This window comes from Pelophylax lessonae (assembly GCF_965119305.1).
Source record: "Pelophylax lessonae genome assembly, chromosome: 1".
Classification (NCBI taxonomy): Eukaryota; Metazoa; Chordata; class Amphibia; order Anura; family Ranidae; genus Pelophylax; species Pelophylax lessonae.
The window spans coordinates 416899056-416916555 of NC_138768.1; the positions used below are offsets into that span (position 1 = coordinate 416899056).

General features: G+C 43.9%; 1 protein-coding gene across 1 annotated transcript in view; it reads right to left on the minus strand.

Moving 5' to 3' along the window:
• LOC309545868 (atrial natriuretic peptide receptor 1-like) overlaps window positions 1-17500 on the minus strand; it is a 216485-nt gene that overhangs the window by 119005 nt on the left and 79980 nt on the right. Inside the window, exons 10-11 of the mRNA XM_082245275.1 lie at window positions 1983-2069; window positions 108-251 (exon numbers count right to left, since the gene is read on the minus strand). Of these exons, the coding sequence (XP_082101401.1) occupies window positions 108-251; window positions 1983-2069 (231 nt within the window). The remainder of the gene's footprint in view (window positions 1-107; window positions 252-1982; window positions 2070-17500) is intronic.

The following is a 17500-nucleotide window of genomic DNA, read 5'->3' on the forward strand; positions in this document are numbered from 1 at the left end:
CAAAAAAAAACGCCCTTAAAAAAGTTTTTGACACCTAGTGTTTATGAGGCCTTAAAAGTGAAATTTTTTGCTTGCAGCATAGGGACACATTATACACAAATGATTACCTGAAACCCCAGTTCAGTGGGACATCTTCACTCTCCAGTACATCATGCAAACTTCCTTTAGGGCAATATTCTGTGATAATAGCCACATTTGGAACTTCAACACAACCACCAATAAATTTGCAAAGATTAGGATGATCAATATCCCTACAAAAGATCAGAGGTAATGCAATGTAAATTGCAAAAAAAAGCCAGAGTTATATTAGATGTATAAATATATACTACACTATATTGTCAAAAGTATTGGGACGTCTGTCTTTACACGCACATTAACTTTAATGGCATCCCAGTCTAAAGGCCCGTACACACGTACTGATTGTCGGCCGAACGATCGGTCGTCTTTTGTCCGGTGATGTCCTGTCGGTTGAAAAGTGCTAAAGACTGCACACGAATTTTGTCGGCCAACAACAGCCAACTGCAGAAGTGATGTCATGTGATGGTTAACTTTCCGTGTGTTTTTTCTTCTCTGAGCATGCCCAGTCTTGCTCATCTGCTGTTTGTCGGCCGAATTCTGTACTGACTGAGGAACAATCGGCCGTTCTGGTGTTGGCCAACAAAAAATTTAAAGCCTGCACACCACATTCTGTTCGGCCGAAAAGTCGCAGTCGGTTGTCAGAAAGCATCATACTAACAAGCCGACAATCGGCCGATCGGACGTTGGCCGAATATTTACGGCCGACAATCGGTACGTGTGTACGGGCCTTTAGTCCATAGGGTTCAATATTGCGTTGGCCCACCCTTTGCAGCTATAACAGCTTCAACTCTTCTTCTGGGAAGGCTGTCCACAAGGTTTAGGGGTGTGTCTATGGGAATGTTTGACCATTCTTCCAGAAGCGCATTTGTGAGGTCAGGCAGGGTCATGTTGGGTGAGAAGGCTTGGCTCACACTCTCCGCTGGAATTCATCCCAAAGGTGTTCTATCAGGTTGAGGTCAGGAGTCTGTGCAGGCCAGTCAAGTTCCTCCACAGGAAACTTGGCTAATTCATGTCTTTATGGAAATTGCTTTGTGCACTAGTCCAAATCATTTGGTTGAGGGGGGATTATGATGTGGGGGTTGTTTTTCAGGGGTTGGGATTGCCCCCTTAGTTCCAGTGAAGGGAACTCTGAAAGCATCAGCATACCAAGACTTTTTGGACATTTCATGCTCCCAACTTTGTGGGAACAGTTTGGGGATGGCCCCTTTCTGTTCCAACATGACTTCACACCAGTGCACAAAGCAAGGTCCATAAAGACATTGATGAATGAGTTTGTGGTGGAGTCCTGACCTCAACCCGATAGAACACCTTTGGGATGAATTAGAGTGGAGACTGTGAGCCAAGCCTTCTTACCCAACATCAGTGCCCGACCTCACAAATGCGCTTCTGGAAAACATTCTCATAGACACACTCCTAAACCTTGTGGACAGCCTTCCCAGAAGAGTTGAAGCTGTTATAGTGGCAAAGGGTGGGCCAACTCAATATTGAACAATACGGACTAAGACTGGGATGCCATTTAAGTTCATGTGCGTGTAAAGGCAGGCATCCCAATACTTTTGACAATATAGTATATGTATTAGAGTTTTTGTATCAAAAATATCTGAAAGATGAGCATGGTTTTTGTTTATAGCTTTCTGCTAGATCCCAGCTGTGATTGACCACTGCAAGCAGCCCAGACAATTTTCACTTAAGAACCTTTTAGCGCAGGAAAACCCCCTGTAATTATTGCTTCCTCCAGCCAGATAAAAAGGTCATCTATAAACTTATCTTCAGTATTATGTGGCAATCTTCAGTATTATGTGAAAGTTTCATAAGCAAATAAATCACTGCACACACAAAACACAGAATTACATAACACGTCTAAACTATTTCTATTCTAGCACTGGAACACGGCATACATTTACCGAATTTGCTTTACTTCCCTCCGTAAAGTTTTGGAAAGGGTAAATGTCTTCTTTGGGATTTTCTTAATAGCCACTATCCTGCCATCGCTAGAGAAACGAGAATAGTGATTTTCATTGTTTTGTTTCCTCTTACTGAGTTTTTCAGTTATACAAGCACTCAGCAGTACATTTCTTGTAGCAACTGCCAAAACAATCTCACTGCAGTCTACCATCAGATTAGAGAAATGTTACTTTTATCTTTATAAAGTTGGGATGACTTTTGCTTATCTTTTAACTATCCAGACATCCACCTGTTCAAAAGCTTTTTGTATTTTTTTTTCTCTGGTTAAAAAGGTAAATTGTTCATACACAAAAGCCTAGAAAATGTGTAATACTTTAGCATTGATATGTGCCAGTCTTCATTTATACACAGGTGGTTCTATTTAGTTTTGTCCCTTTTATACTCTCTGATAGATTTTTCCACCTGTCCCCTCTGTAAATCAGTCCAGCCTTTACTTTATTTTCATTCTAATTACCAGCACCCAGGTTCTTCCCCTGTGGATTCTGTAAACTCCAGTCGAGGAATTGAATAAAGTATTTATGACAATTTTCTTTTGCAGTAGGTCCCATTGAAGTGATTGTAAACCTCAGACAGGAAATATAAACACATCATAGCCTTCTATAGTATAAGAGCACTAAGGGGTTTATTTACTAAAGGAAAATCCACTGTGTACTACAACTGCACTGCAAGTGCATGTAGAAGTGCAGTCGCTTTAGATCCGAGGGAGACATGCAAGGAAAATAAAAAACAGAATTTTTGCTTGCACATGATTGGATGACAGAAATCAGCAGAGCTTCCCCTCAGATCTACAGCACACATGTCAAACACAAGGACCGCGGGACGAATCTGGCCCTCCAGGTCTTATAAAGTGGCCCTCGCACCCAGTTCTGCAGCCGAATCATGGTGAAACTGCATTCTACCACTTTCGGCTCTGGCCCTCCACTCCCCGCTCCCTGCTGTCACTTGCAAACACAGCAGCTCCTGGAAGTAACAGATCCCTGTACACACTAATGGCAGGGACAGATCCCCAGAAGCTGAGAGAGAGAACAATATCCTTGAAAGCTGAGGCTAAGCTGCCTACACAGGTAGGTACTAGAGCCAGGTCAGGTAGGAGAGATAGATGCAAGAAAGCTTTGGGGGGGGGGGGGGTTGGGTTGCACACTGTGCATAGTAAACCCTTAACCACTTTAGGACCGGAAGATTTTCCTGCTTTACATCCATACCACCTTTTGCAACTTGGCGCTGTGCGAATTTAACTGACAATTGCGTGGTCATGCAACGCCGTACCCAAACTAAATTTACGTCCTTTTTTCCCACAAACAGAGCTTTCTTTTGGATGTATTTGATCACCTCTGCGCTTTTCATTTTTTGCGATATTAATAAAAAAAAGAGCCACAATTTTGAAAAAATAACAATATTTTTCTACTTTGACAGTTAAAAAATATCCAATATATTCAATTTTTGTCATATATTTAGGCCATGTCTTTGGCTACATGTCTTTGACAAAAAAATTCTCAATGAGTGTATTTTTAACCGCTTTAAGACCGGAAGATTTTACCCCATTCCTGACCAGGCCATATTTTGCGATTCGGCACTGCGCTACTTTAACGGACAATTACGCGGTCATGCGACGCTGTACCCAAATTAAATTGATGTCCTTTATTTCCCCACAAATAGAAATTTCTTTTGGTGATATTTGATCATCTGTGCGATTTTTACTTTTTTTCGCTATAAACAAAAAAAGAGCGACAATTTTGAAAAAATAACAATATTTTTCACATTTTTTTATATGAAATTCCCACCCCCCCAAAAAAAAATGTAAAAATCAAATTTTTTTAACATTGTAGGCCAATTTGTTTTCTGCTACATATGTTTGGTAAAAAAAAATCGCAATAAGCGTGTTTTGATTGGTTTGCGCAAAAGTTATCGCAGCTACTAACTACGAGAAATGTAATCATTTTTATTGTTTTTTTTTAAACTAGTAATGGCAGCGATCTGGCGGCGATCTGCGATTTTTTTGCGGGACTGCGACATTGCGGTGGACAGATCGGACCCCTAACTGACATTTTTGACACTTTTGGGGGTACCAATGACATTACTACAGTAATCAGTGCTATAAATATGCACTGTTACTGTAATAATGACACTGGCAGGGAAGGGGTTAACTTTATTGGTGATCAAGGCGTTAAATATATGCCTGGTGCTTTCTGACATCTGTGGGGGGAGGGGACTGTGTGACACAGGCACAGATCGCAGGTTCAATCCTGTAATCTGTCCCTGCCTGTTACATAGGAGATCCGCCCGCTTTGTTTACACAAGCGGGCGGATCTCCTTACTCGATCCCCGAAGATCGGGGAAGAGCGGCAGTGATCACCTCTCACCACCTCTCCTCCCCTGGCCACCACCGAGGATTGCAGAGCGCTTCAGTTTGCCTCCTGTTCCTAACTCCTCCTACTCCGCTTCCTCATTCTCTACCGCCTTCTCATCTGGTCAGCGTAACACCTTCACCACCAACTTCAGCACAGCCAGGGGTAAACGACAGCAGGCAGTTTTAAAACTTGCCTGTTTGGGGGAAAAACCACACACCGCGCAGGAGTTGTGGAGGAGCATGGAACAACAGACCGATGAGTGGTTGCTGCCAGTGAGCCTCAAGCCCGCCCTGGTGGTGTGCGATAACGGGCGAAATCTCATAGCAGCTCTGGGCCTAGCCGGTTTGACGCACATCCCTTGCCTGGCGCATGTGCTGAATTTGGTGGTGCAGAGGTTCCTTAAAAATTACCCCGATATGTCAGAGCTGCTGCAGAAAGTGCGGGCCGTCTGTGCGCACTTTCGGCGTTCTCACCCTGCTGCTGCTCGCCTGTCAGCGCTGCAGCGTAACTTCGGCCTTACCGCTCACCGCCTCATATGTGACGTGCCCACAAGGTGGAACTCCACCTTGCACATGCTGGAAAGACTGTGCGAGCAGCAGCAGGCCATAGTGGAGTTTCAGCTGCAGCACGCACGCGTGAGTCGCTCTGCGGAACAGCACCACTTCACCACCAATAACTGGGCCTCCATGCGAGACCTGTGTGCCTTGTTGCGCTGTTTTGAGTACTCCACCAACATGGCCAGTGCTGATGACGCCGTTGTCAGCTTAACTTTCCCACTTCTATGCCTCCATGAAAAAAACGATTCGGGCGATGATGGAAGAGGATGTAGCACAGGAGGAGGAGGAGGAGGAAGAGGGATCATTTCCAAGGCTTTCAGGGCAGTCATTCACAAGTGGCTCCGAGGGTGGGTTCCTGCACCCACAAACGCCAGGTACACAATGGACCAGCAGGGTCACAGTTCTGGAGGATGAGGAGGAGGAGATGGAGGAGGAGATGGAACCATGTTTACAGCAGGGTGGCACCCAGGCCAGCTCATGGCCATCACTGGTGCGTGGCTGGGGGGATACAGAGGACACGGACGATACACCTCCCACAGAGGACAGCCTTTCGTTGCCTCTGGGCAGCCTGGCACACATGAGCGATTACATGCTGCAGTGTCTCCACAACGACCGCCGAGTTGCCCACATTCTAACTTGTGCTGATTACTGGGTGGCCACGCTGCTGGATCCCCGTTACAAGGACAACGTACCGTCCTTAATTCATTCACTGGAGCGTGATCGCAAGATGCGCGAGTATAAGCGCACGCTGGTAGACGCGATGCTGCTGGCATTCCCACCTGACAGCGGGGCCACAGTGGAAGCACAAGGCCAAGGCAGAGGAGGAGGAGGAAGAGGTCGCCAACGCAACCAGGGCACCGCCAGCACCTCAGAAGGCAGGGTTAGCATGGCCGAAATGTGGAAAAGCTTTGTCAGCACGCCACAACAAACAGCAGCACCAGCAGCTCATATGGAACGTCTTAGCAGGAGGCAGCATTTCACCAACATGGTGGAGCAGTATGTGTGCACACACCTACATGTAGTGAATGACGGATCTGCCCCCTTCAACTTCTGGGTCTCCAAATTGGGCACATGGCCTGAGCTTGCCCTTTACGCCTTGGAGGTGCTGGCGTGCCTTGCAGCCAGTGTATTATCTGAACGTGTATTTAGCACGGCTGGGGGCGTTATCACAGACAAGCGCAGCCGCCTGTCCAGAGACAATGTGGACAAGCTCACATTCATTAAAATGAACCAGGCATGGATCCCACAGGACTTGTCCGTACCTTGTGCAGAATAGAAATGGATACCGGCCTCACCCAGCCATTGTTATATTTTTGATCTTTCTCACTCTTTTGGGGTGTACCCTAATTTAAAATGACTAAAAAAAAGCAGTGTTGGCTACCTCGTCCCCCTCCACCGCTGCTTCCACCTACACCGCCACATCCACCGCCACCTCAACCTCCCTCCTACTCCATATGGGCCTCGTCCTTCACAGATGAAGAAAATTGTTTTATTTTTCTGTTTTTTTTTGTTGTTTTAAGTTATTTCCCTATCCACATTTGTTTGCAGAGCACTTGCCATGCTCTTAACTACATTTTGCTGCCATTTGCAGCACTCTAGCCCTTTCCATTGGTTTTTTAGAGCCATTTTAGTGCCTGAAAGTTCGGGTCCCCATTGATTTCAATGGGGTTCGGTGTCTGGGTCAAGTTCGGAAAAAGTCCGGGTCACGGACCCGGACTTTTTTTTCAAGTTCGGCCGGACCCAGCGAACACGGACATCCAGGTGTCCGCTCAACTCTAATTAGGATCCCATTAGCTCTATTTGTGGATTTGCATATTGCACGTTATATATGCAATTATCTATGTGTCTTTTATTTTGTCTGAGTTGCATAATTTTAAGTTTGTGGATTTTAACAAATATTTATTCACTTACATTTTATTTTCATCTTTTTGCTTGGTCATTATATAAAATGCACACAGGATATTGCACGATCTATATGGCAGCGCAGCACTTTTCACTTTATATTATACTATTAACAATAGCTGTGGATAAGCTATAGAGTGCCAGCAGCACTTGTATTAATCATTTCATTACACATACAGTATTTTGATAGCGCGAGAGCAACACACTATACATAGTGCCACTCCACTGACCTCAACGGACAAGTTTGACAGGTGCTGCAGCCTATCAAGCTCTGCAGCACGAGTTAAAGTTGCCGCTGCATTTGTACAGCCCTGTCAGACTGTAACGTTACAATTCCAGTTGGTGGCCAGGGAGCGGTAAATCTGTGGTTCAGCCGCCTGTTTTTAAAACCCTCCAGCCGCCAGTGTGAAAGAGTACTAAAGAATTTACAGAATCTGGGGAATTGAGCAATTCTTACATGGTGGATGCAGCAATTTGGAAATTGATAGCATGATCACTACAACTAATCAGAATTTTGCAGTAGAATGGCAAGTAGGACACTGTAGAATGAGAATTATAAAGAATAAATAAAAACAGGCTTAAACTTGGAGTATAACATTTTGTACAGAAGTTTTCTTTAAAGTGAAACCCCACATTCGTTTAAAAATAAATAAATAATATTGCATTTAAAATTGCTTCACAAGTCATGTTGTATTTTAGGCTTCACGCAGCAGTGGAAACTGGTGGTGGTTCTGATGGAGGACTCAGGCGTGACACAATGTACAGCCCATGTACAGCCACGTGAGTAAAGCTCAATGTTGATATAAATTACCTTTCCACTTCAGCCCTCGTTCACATTGGATCAATTTTTCATAACAGGTCAATTTGCAAGACAAGTTACACCCTGTCAACAATGACCATGTTCAAATTGATGCGACACTGTCCTTGTGGTGCAGCATCAATTTGCATCAATTTGAAAAAGTAGTTCCTGCACTACTTTTGGCCATTTCGGGTAGACATGTGCATGAATCTGAACAGATGTCTTCAAAGTCGCACCTGAAGTCGCGCTATCTGTGGTGTGGGATCATCACGTTTGTTTATGGACTTTAATATATGGACTTTATAATACTGTTATACTATGTTTAACCAGTTTATGACCGCCTGGCGCAGATGTACTGCGGCAGGCAGCTGCACCCAGGCAAATCACCGTAACTGTACGGCACTCGCTCTCGGGAGGCTAGGGGGCGAGCGTGCGCCGTCAGCGGGTAAGCCGATGCAGCAGGCAGGCGTCTCCGATTGCCGCCTAATACCCACCATCGCTCCCCGCTGAGAGAGAAGGACGGTCAGCTGTTGTAAACACAGCTGACCGTTTTTCTCCCTGAAATGATCATAGAGCCCATGTGATTCTTCTATATAGGATCACATGTCTCTATGGTCATTTCAGAAGCCACGCCCCAACACAGTTAGAATCACTCCCCAAGGCTCACATTTAACCCCTTGATCACCCATAATGTTAACCCCTTCCCTGCCAATGTCATTATTACAGTAACAGTGCATATTTTTAGCACTGATTACTGTAGTAATGTCACTGATACCCCCAAAAGTGTAAAAAATGTCAGTCAGGGGTCTGATCTGTCCGCCGCAATGTCGCAGTCCCACAAAAAAAAAAAATCGCAGATTGCCGCCATTACTAGTAAAAAAAAAAAAACAATAAAAATGACATAAATCTTTCCTGTAGTTAGTAGACGAGATAACTTTTGCGCAAACCAATCAAACTACCCTTATTGCGGGTTTTTTTTTTACCAAAAATATGTAGCAGAAAACAAATTGGCCTAAAAGAATAAAACATTTTGATTTTTACATTTTTTTTTTTTTTTGAGAATGTCATATAGCAGGATGTGAAATATATATATATATTTTTTTAAATTGTCGCTCTTTTTTTGTTTATAGCGCAAAAACTAAAAAAAATGCACAGGTGATCAAATATAACTAAAAGAAAGCTCTGTTTGTGGGAAAAAAGGACATCAATTTTATTTGGGTACAGCGTCGCACGACCGCACAATTGTCCGTTAAATTTAACTCAGTGCCGAATCGCAAAATAGGGCCTGGTCAGGAAGGGGGCAAATCCTTCCGGTCTTAAAGTGGTTAAGATGTTTTAGCGCCGATTTCCCCTTTTGGTTTTTTCAATTTCAAAGCCGCATTCAATGTGAACAAGGGCTCTATCAGAAGCTGCTGTAGTTTTTTAAATTGTTTAAAAAACAATGAAATATGACAACCTGGAGGCATTCTGTACAGGGTTGGTGTCCAGAACACCCCCAGAAATGTTGTTTCATGTTTGTATGATTGGCTCACTACATTTTTCAGATGTCTGCACTAAGATACAAATAATATTTTTAGGGATCTTCTACAATTCACACCTCATTATCTACAGTTCACAGCTGAATCGCACAGTCCGCATTCCTGTGCTATTCCTGTACAATATTCAGGCTATTCATTTAAATGGGCTGAAATCTCACTGGTTTGCATGAAAAGTAGTGCATGCACTTGTTTTAAAAAAAAACGCACTGTACCTAATCATATGTTACTGCAGTACCATGCGATCTGGTGCAGGCAAACGCCTGAACGTACTGATGGCGCTCCAGATGACGTTGTATGACGAAACGCGTAGGGCGTGGTTTTGGTACGTCAGTACGTCACTTCTGGGAACGGTGGTTTGAGCCGGTGGAACGCGGAAGCGGCTCGGCGAACACCTTAAGCTGATAGTGAACTCCCTAAATGTGAGTGGATGCTAAGTTGCTTTATCCTTATCAACATATACTACGCAATGGAGGCTTATCTTTTATTCCAGTGACCGAGGAGTGCTAGCGACCTGTCCAACAAGTGCGGTAAGCAGCGGTGCAATAGGTGGAGATCCACTGGCGCCATATATTGTTACAAGCACATAATCACTCACGTGGTTAATGGTATCAGTAGCACTCAGCACTTTCTATATGCTTATGTATATGTGATATATGGTACACTGAGCACAGCCCATGATATTTTATTGAAGTTTTACTAGCACGCAGCACTTTGCAATTTTAAACGCACTATATGCACCAAATGCACTTTACAAATACGTATGATTCATGCAGGTTTTGAAACTGCACAAATACACATTTTTGATTTAAAGTGGTAGCGCCGGTCCCAACATTTCTTGCACTTTTTTCCAACTTAATACCCCAGAGGTAGGTTGGGGGCAGCTTACACCCCAATAACCACTATCCTGGTTCAATTAAGGTACTGAAACTCCATAGCGCTGGTATTCAAGCCTTTTTATATGCATTGCCTCTGTAATTCGTGTTTACGGTGTCAGTAAGAATGTATTGACACCTGCATAAAGTCGCAAATCTGGTGCTTTTTGAACGCTGTGGGAAATGCGCACGGAATGCACGTTTACTGCACTGCATTCAGGTGTGAATGAACCCTGAGGGTTAACTAAGTCAAAGTCCAGGTTCACACTGCTCCGACATGAAAGTCACGCGACTTCCGATCTGACTTTGCCGTGCAACTTCAGCCTGATTTTGATCCGACTAAGGCTATATTCACACTGTTCCGACACGAAAGTAGTACGACTTCTGATCTGACTTTGCCCTGTGACTTCATGTCCAACTTCCATGCGACTTCAGTGAACGGGATCTGACTCTGAGTCTGGTATGCATCTTGAGGAGGAACCCCATGCCAAAATAAGAAAATACGTAGGGTCCCCCCCCCATAATACATGCCAGACCCTTATCCGAGCATGCAGCCTGGCAAGTCAGGAAGGGGGGGGGGCAAGCATATGGTCTTGGGGGGGGACCCCACACTGTTTTTTTATACTTTGGCAAATCCCCCCCCCCCCAAGATCCATACGAGACTCAAAGAGCCTGGTATAGATTTTGGGGGGGGGACCCCATGCCGTTTTGTTTTTTTTATTTTGGCGTGGGGTTCCTCCTCAAGAGCCTCAGAGTACAAGTCGCATGCCACAAGTCGCATACATTAAAATGATGATCCCGACTTCAGTTCAAATCAATGGGCTAAAATTGTGCCCAAGTTGGACCAAAGTAGTGCAGGAAGCATTTTCAAAGTCGGACCGACACAAGAGTAAATTAGGCAAACTATGCCTTTTAAAGTGGTAGTAAACTCTCTATCTTAAAGTAATAATAAAGGCAAAGGTTTTTTTTTTTTTTTAAAATAACATGTTATACTTACCTGCTCTGTGCTAGAGGTATTGCGCAGAGCTCCTTCTCTGCTCAAGTCCTCTGCTGGTGCTCCTGTCCCCTCCCTCCTGCTGAGTACCCCCATAGCAAGCAGCTTGCTTTAGGAGCACCCGAGCAGGCTCATTCCCAAGCCGCTGTTCTGTGTGTGTCCAATTACACACGGAACGCAGCTCGGTCCCATACCCACTCTCTTCTCATTGGCTCACTGGCTGTGATTGACAGTAGTGGGAGCCAAGAGGAAGGGACCTGGGAGAGTGGCTGCTCTTGTGCATATTGCTAAATCGAGATGGGGCTCAGGTAAGTGTGGGGGGGGGGGGGTCTGCGGCATACATAAGGTTTTTCTACCTTCATGTATAGAATGCATGAAGGTAAAAAATCTTGAGCCTTTACAACCACTTTAATGAGTACCTACAGGTAAGATTACAATCAAGCTTACCTGTAGGTACAATGAATATCTCCTAAACGTGCACCGTTTAGGAGATATTCACAGCAGCAATAGCTGATGACATCACCTGCCATGCGCAGAGACTCTCTGCATTCAGGACACACAGTATGGGGTAGAATTCAGAGTGCGGTGCTGTGGCGGCGGAAGTCATTGCAGCCTTGACCATTCCAAGGGCTGGAGCGAGGAAACCCGGAAGGAAGACTGGATGAAGATGGTGGGCCTGGCAGCAGTTTTTCCCTACTAGGGGGAAAGGTAAATATGTCATAAAGTGATAGTATGTGGTGCATATTAGCACATTAATGCATAAACCTGCAGGGGACCCATTTATTGTTTTCCCATCTGGTTTACTACCGCTTTAATATCTACATCCTCAGACCTCCTTTGCTTTGCATGACTAGGATGTTTGATATTTGAGGGTATCTAATTACCACCAGTCAAATGGGTAAAAGGGGAAGCAACACCAGAAAGATGGCTTACAGGGGTTGAAATTATAAACGTGGAAGCCTTTCGAAGCATTGATATGTTTACACATCATGTAGCATATCGCAGATTACTTCAAGCTTATGCGTTCTGGGTGGCCACGGCCCACGGCATACAAAAGATGGCGGAATTGCTGTATAAAGATATTCCCTTTACCAAAAACTTCACTACAGAGAAAAGATTAAAGTGGTTCTAAATGTTCAAATCTTTTTTTCCTTAAAATAATAAACACATCATACTTACCTGCTCTGTGAAATAGTTTTGCACAGAGCAGCCCTAATCCTCCTTTTCCCTGGTCCCTGGCAGGCCTTTCTTGCCCCTTGCCATGTGCCCCCAGAGCAAGCTACTTGCCTTTGGGACATTAATGCATACTGGCTCCGGAGCCACTCCTGTGTGTTTATGGGAAGCACACAGCGTGGCTCAGTCCCACCCCCTGTTCCCTCCTTACTGGCCGTGTTTGACAGCAATGGCTCCTGCTACTTTGTCTCAGCCAGTGAGCAGACAGAATCCCAGGAGAGCAGCTGCTCTCGTGGGCATCGCTGGATCGAGATCGGGCTCACGTAAGTATTGGGGGGCTGTTGGGGGAGCTGCACACTGAAGTTTTTATCTTCATGCAGAGAATGCATGAAGGTAAAAAAATCTTCAGCCTTTAGAACCACATTAACCACTTGCCGACTGCCCGCCGCATATATACTGGCTTGGCTGCGCGAATCGACGTATGGGTACGTCGGTTCGCGGGAGTGGTGCTGGGGGGGAGATCGCGATTGCTCCCCACTGAGAGAGAAGTACAGTGAGCTGTTTTAAACACAGCTGACTATTGTTCTCTCTGAAATGATCACAGAGCGCCTGTGATCCTTCTAAATAGGATCACAGGTCTCTATGATCATTTCACAAGTCCCTCCGCCCACAGTTAGAAAACACTCCCCCTAGGCTCACAATTACCTTTGATCACCCCTAGGTTAACCCCGTCCCTGCCAGTGTCATTATTACAGTAACAGTGCATATTTTTAGCACTGATTACTGTAGTAATGTCACTGGTCCCCCCAAAAGTGTCAAAATGTCAGTTAGGGGTCCGATCTGTCCCGCTAAAAATTGCAGATCGCCACCATTACTGGTAAAAAAAAAATACAGTATATAAAAATGACATACATCTTTCCCCTAGTTTGTAGATGGGATAACTTTTGCGCAAACCAATCAAAATATGCTTTTTGCAATTTTGTTTTTTTAACCAAAATACGTAGCAGAATACAAATTAGCATAAAAGGATGAGAAATCAGATACCACCAAAATAAAGCTCTATTTGTGGGGAAAAAAAGGACATCACTTTTATTTGTGTACATCGTCGCACGATCGTGCAATTGTCCATTAAAGTAACGCAGTGCTGAATCGCAAAAAATGGCTTGGTCATTAAGGGGGCAAATCCTTCCGGTCCAGAACTGGTTAAAGACTTAGAAACTATTTATACCAACTATTTATACCTCTGTTGGTGATTTCCCTTCAATTTTTGTTCTTGCGATGCCCTATTAACCCCTGACACACAGGGCGAGGAGGGTCGGGGAGATCTACCCTACCCAGAGAAATGTACAGCAGTAAAAACTTTACAAAGGATCCCCCATCTCACTCTACAAAAAAGCGTGATTTATTACAGTTTGTGTCTCTGTTGGGCCCTCATGTCCTGTTCCAGTGACAAAATGTACTCCAGGTTAAGTAATTAAGATAAGCTAACATACCATAGGGACTACTCCTAAAATATTTCTATTTAATAAATGCCATATAGCGGCTGGGAGAGACTGAACCACAACAACCTGGGTTAGTTATAGCTACAGTCACGCTAGATAATTGTCTGTAAGGAAATGGATATCTCTCTCCGCGCTGATTTAAATCCCGCTTTATTGTGCATTTGGCATGGCATCATAGGATAAAGAAGATGAAACAAATGTTAAGGATTAAAACAATAAGCAGTTATTGCAGACATATATGTATTTTGTATGGGTTTGTGTGCTGGAGCCAAGTCCTACATGCTAAATGATGGTACTTTTGCTAGATTTTTAATAATGAATGATGACTTATATAAACGGAAGTGAGAGGTGTTGATGTTAGTAGACGCGGAGATATTATATTATTATATAATTCTACTGACATGAACAATGGCTTGGAGGGCATGTGAACAGTAGAAGAACATGTCAGCTGTGGAAGGTGGTGATGTATGGTATGAGGCATGCAGTAAATCAATTCTGCAGATTTTCTGTACTTGCACTCTACCGTACACTTCAGCATTGCGTCTACTTCAGTAATACCAAGTCTTGTGTTTTTCAGCTGCATACATTCCTATCCTACATTGGATTTGCAAATGGAAATGCAAGGATCTACATATAGGTAAAGTGGCAGTCTGGGAATTACTTCCAGAATGATGGCCACAAGATCTACGTTACAATATATAGCCTTCTTCCAGATGCTAAGTAAAAGTTGTTTGGTATAATGAAGCTCCTAATACAGTGCATTGTTTCATATTCCTCATGTGTGCTTGCTGCACCATGTATTTGTATAAGAAAAAAAAAAAACTGTTCTCTTTGTATTGCTTCCTTTGTGTGAAATCCCTGGTGTTCCTGCTAGTCCCTCTGCTTTCCTACTAAACACTGACCACACTAGGCAGGAGAGCATGGTGTTGTCAGTTCTCTAGCTGTGGTGAGAACACAGCCTGCTCTCCTCCAATGAACAGACTTGTGCTGACACCATCCCCCTGCCCCTTGCACAACCGTTCACTGGGAAAACCAGTCTGCTGCTGTTTCTACTCCCCTAGTTCTCTGAGCTTCTAATGCAGCTGAGAACAGAGACTATGTTATCAGTTATAAAAAAAAGTGAAAAAGGTGTTTATAATGTTTTTTTATCTGTACACAAATGTTTTGCCTTTTATTTCAATTTTAAATAAAATGGGTTGTTTTACAAGGTGAGGCTTCACACATACTTTAATAACATAAACCCTTTGTAAAGGCATTGTTAGCTCAAAAAAAATTGCCATCTGTAGCTAAACAGAGCAAATGCTAGTTTCCTGGCTATATTTATGACCTCCTTGCTTATATACTTTCAGTCACTGATCTGAAAAAGATATGTAGAAAAGGTCTTCAGACTTGTTTTGTTTACAATCATTTAATCTAACATATGATAATACATGTAAATTATATAGGACCTAAGATAAGGAAAATGAGCTCCATTCACAGATCGCACGCGGTATTTAGGTGTTTTCACAAATACTGCATGCAATCCTGAAAATGTCAATTCACTACTTCTTTATGAGGTATTTACCGCATAATGCAAAAACGCTCAGTAAATACTGCACAAAACAGGAGTGAAAGTCAATTCACACGAAAAAAAAAAAAAATGCATGTGGTAAATAAATAGCGGTCCCGGCATGCGATATTTAAGGAACTGGCAACCACCGGCATTGTTAACAACCCACGTTTTTAACAACTGATGGGTCATCAGCTGTCAGTAGGGTTTCCTACAGTAGGGCTCCCCAACAAGGGGTCCCAAGATGTGAATGAGTATGGGGTACATAGTGCTCCTACTCATTCACCCCCAAAAAATGTGTAGTGAAACAAAAGACATTAGACAGTTTTTGACAAATCCTTTATTTAAAAACTAAAAAAAAATGTCCCCCTATGTAGACTCATCATCAATAACAACTCCCGCCGCCACAACTAACCCGAAAAAAGAAAAAAAAAGATGGCTTCTGCCCGCCGCTCCCACAGTCTACCAGTTCTTAAATTATGGGGCTACTCGGTGATGTCACCGGGTGACCCTGTCCCTTGTGATGTCATACTCATTCACCCCATACTCATTCTCATGGGGGGGAGGGATCTGAGGGTCCCCTTGTTTAAGGGGGCTTCCAGGTTCCGATAAACCCACAGACCCCCACAACCACAGGCCAGGGTTCAACATGAGAACAAGGTGCTTTGGGGGGGCAGAGCCTCCCTGCCCCAAATCCCCCCCCCCATTTTAAGAGCACGTGGCTGGCCTGGTATGTCTCGGGGGGGGGGGGGGGGGTACTCACTTGTCATCTTCCTTTCCTGACCTGCCAGGCTGCATGGTTGAATAATGAATAATGGTCTGTATAATATACCCCCTCCCCAGTTTTTTTTTTCTTAATTTTTATTGCCAGCAATTTTTTCTTTTTTACATTCAGCTGACAGCTGATGACTTATTGGTTGTTAAGGACTCGGCGGCCACCCGCTCCTTAGTCCCGGCCTGAAAAAAAAAATTGGATAAAAATACAGGTCAGGTCTAGTGCATTTCAGAATGGATAGCCTCCGAACTGTCCCAGGTTGCACTTACCTTTTAGAAGAAATACTTACCTTAAAAATGTCTTCTCCAGCGCTGCCATCTCAGGTGTGGGCAGCTGAAGCCAGGGCATCCTCTTCTGTGTCCTCTGTGGTCCCAGAATGCCCTGCACCAGCCCCGCTCGTCAGTTCCGGCGCAGGCGCGTCATCCCTGCACAGGTTCTGGGCATGCCCAGAAGCTGTTTAGCAGGGAATGACGCGCCTGCGCCAGAACGGACGAGCGGGGCCAGTGAAGGCGCATTGATTCCTGGGAGCGATGACATTCAGCTCCCAGGAGTCAACGCAAGTAGGAAGTAACGGCGGGCCGTGGCCGCAGAGGGACGAAGAGGAAGTAAGGTAAGTATATTTTCTTTAAAAACAAGGTAAGTGAATAAAAAAAAAATAAAATGTATTATCCAATTGTTTTACAGGTAATTTAGAGCAAGCGGACAGTGAAAAAAACATTTTCAGGGTGGAACTCCGCTTTAACAACCATGACTGCAGGCTTTCATTACTAAAATACCACATTGCTTCATAAAATAACTTGTGCGGTATTTTAGTAGAGCTTTTTAGTGAATGCTAACAAACATTTAGAAAAACCCTATGTTGTATCTTACCGCATACTCGGATGTGGTAATACCGCTTTGTGAATAGAGCCTAATAAGGTTTACAGACGGAGGTAGGACAAAAAGGTTATTGGACAGAGCTAGGGGAGATAAATAATGCTGGCTACTTTAAACACAGATAAAGAACAATGCAAAAGCCATACTCAATATTACAAGTATAGTATTGATACTTGTATTTACTGCAAGGAGTAAAAATAGAGCTCATTTTAAATTATATATATATAACTGGGACTATGGGCCTGATTCATAGTACGGCGAATTGGCGTTTCGGCGTGATTTTGCGAAGCGGCGATTATTTAAGTCTGAAATTGGCATTCAAAGAACGGCGGGCGGAAAATAGCGCCTAGTGTGAGATTCATTAAGATGCAATATGGTCAGAGCGCGACTTAAAACCACGCCAGCTAAAAGCTCGACTAAAGTTTAGCCAAATTTTCCCCTGTACCCCCAAAAATCCCAAATCACTGTGGAAGGTGTGGAAGTCAATTTGGAGATGACTTGCGTTTAAAAAATCTCAAAAACTGACTTAGAAAGAGAGATATCTGCGAAAGTGTGGAAAGGTTAAACAGCTC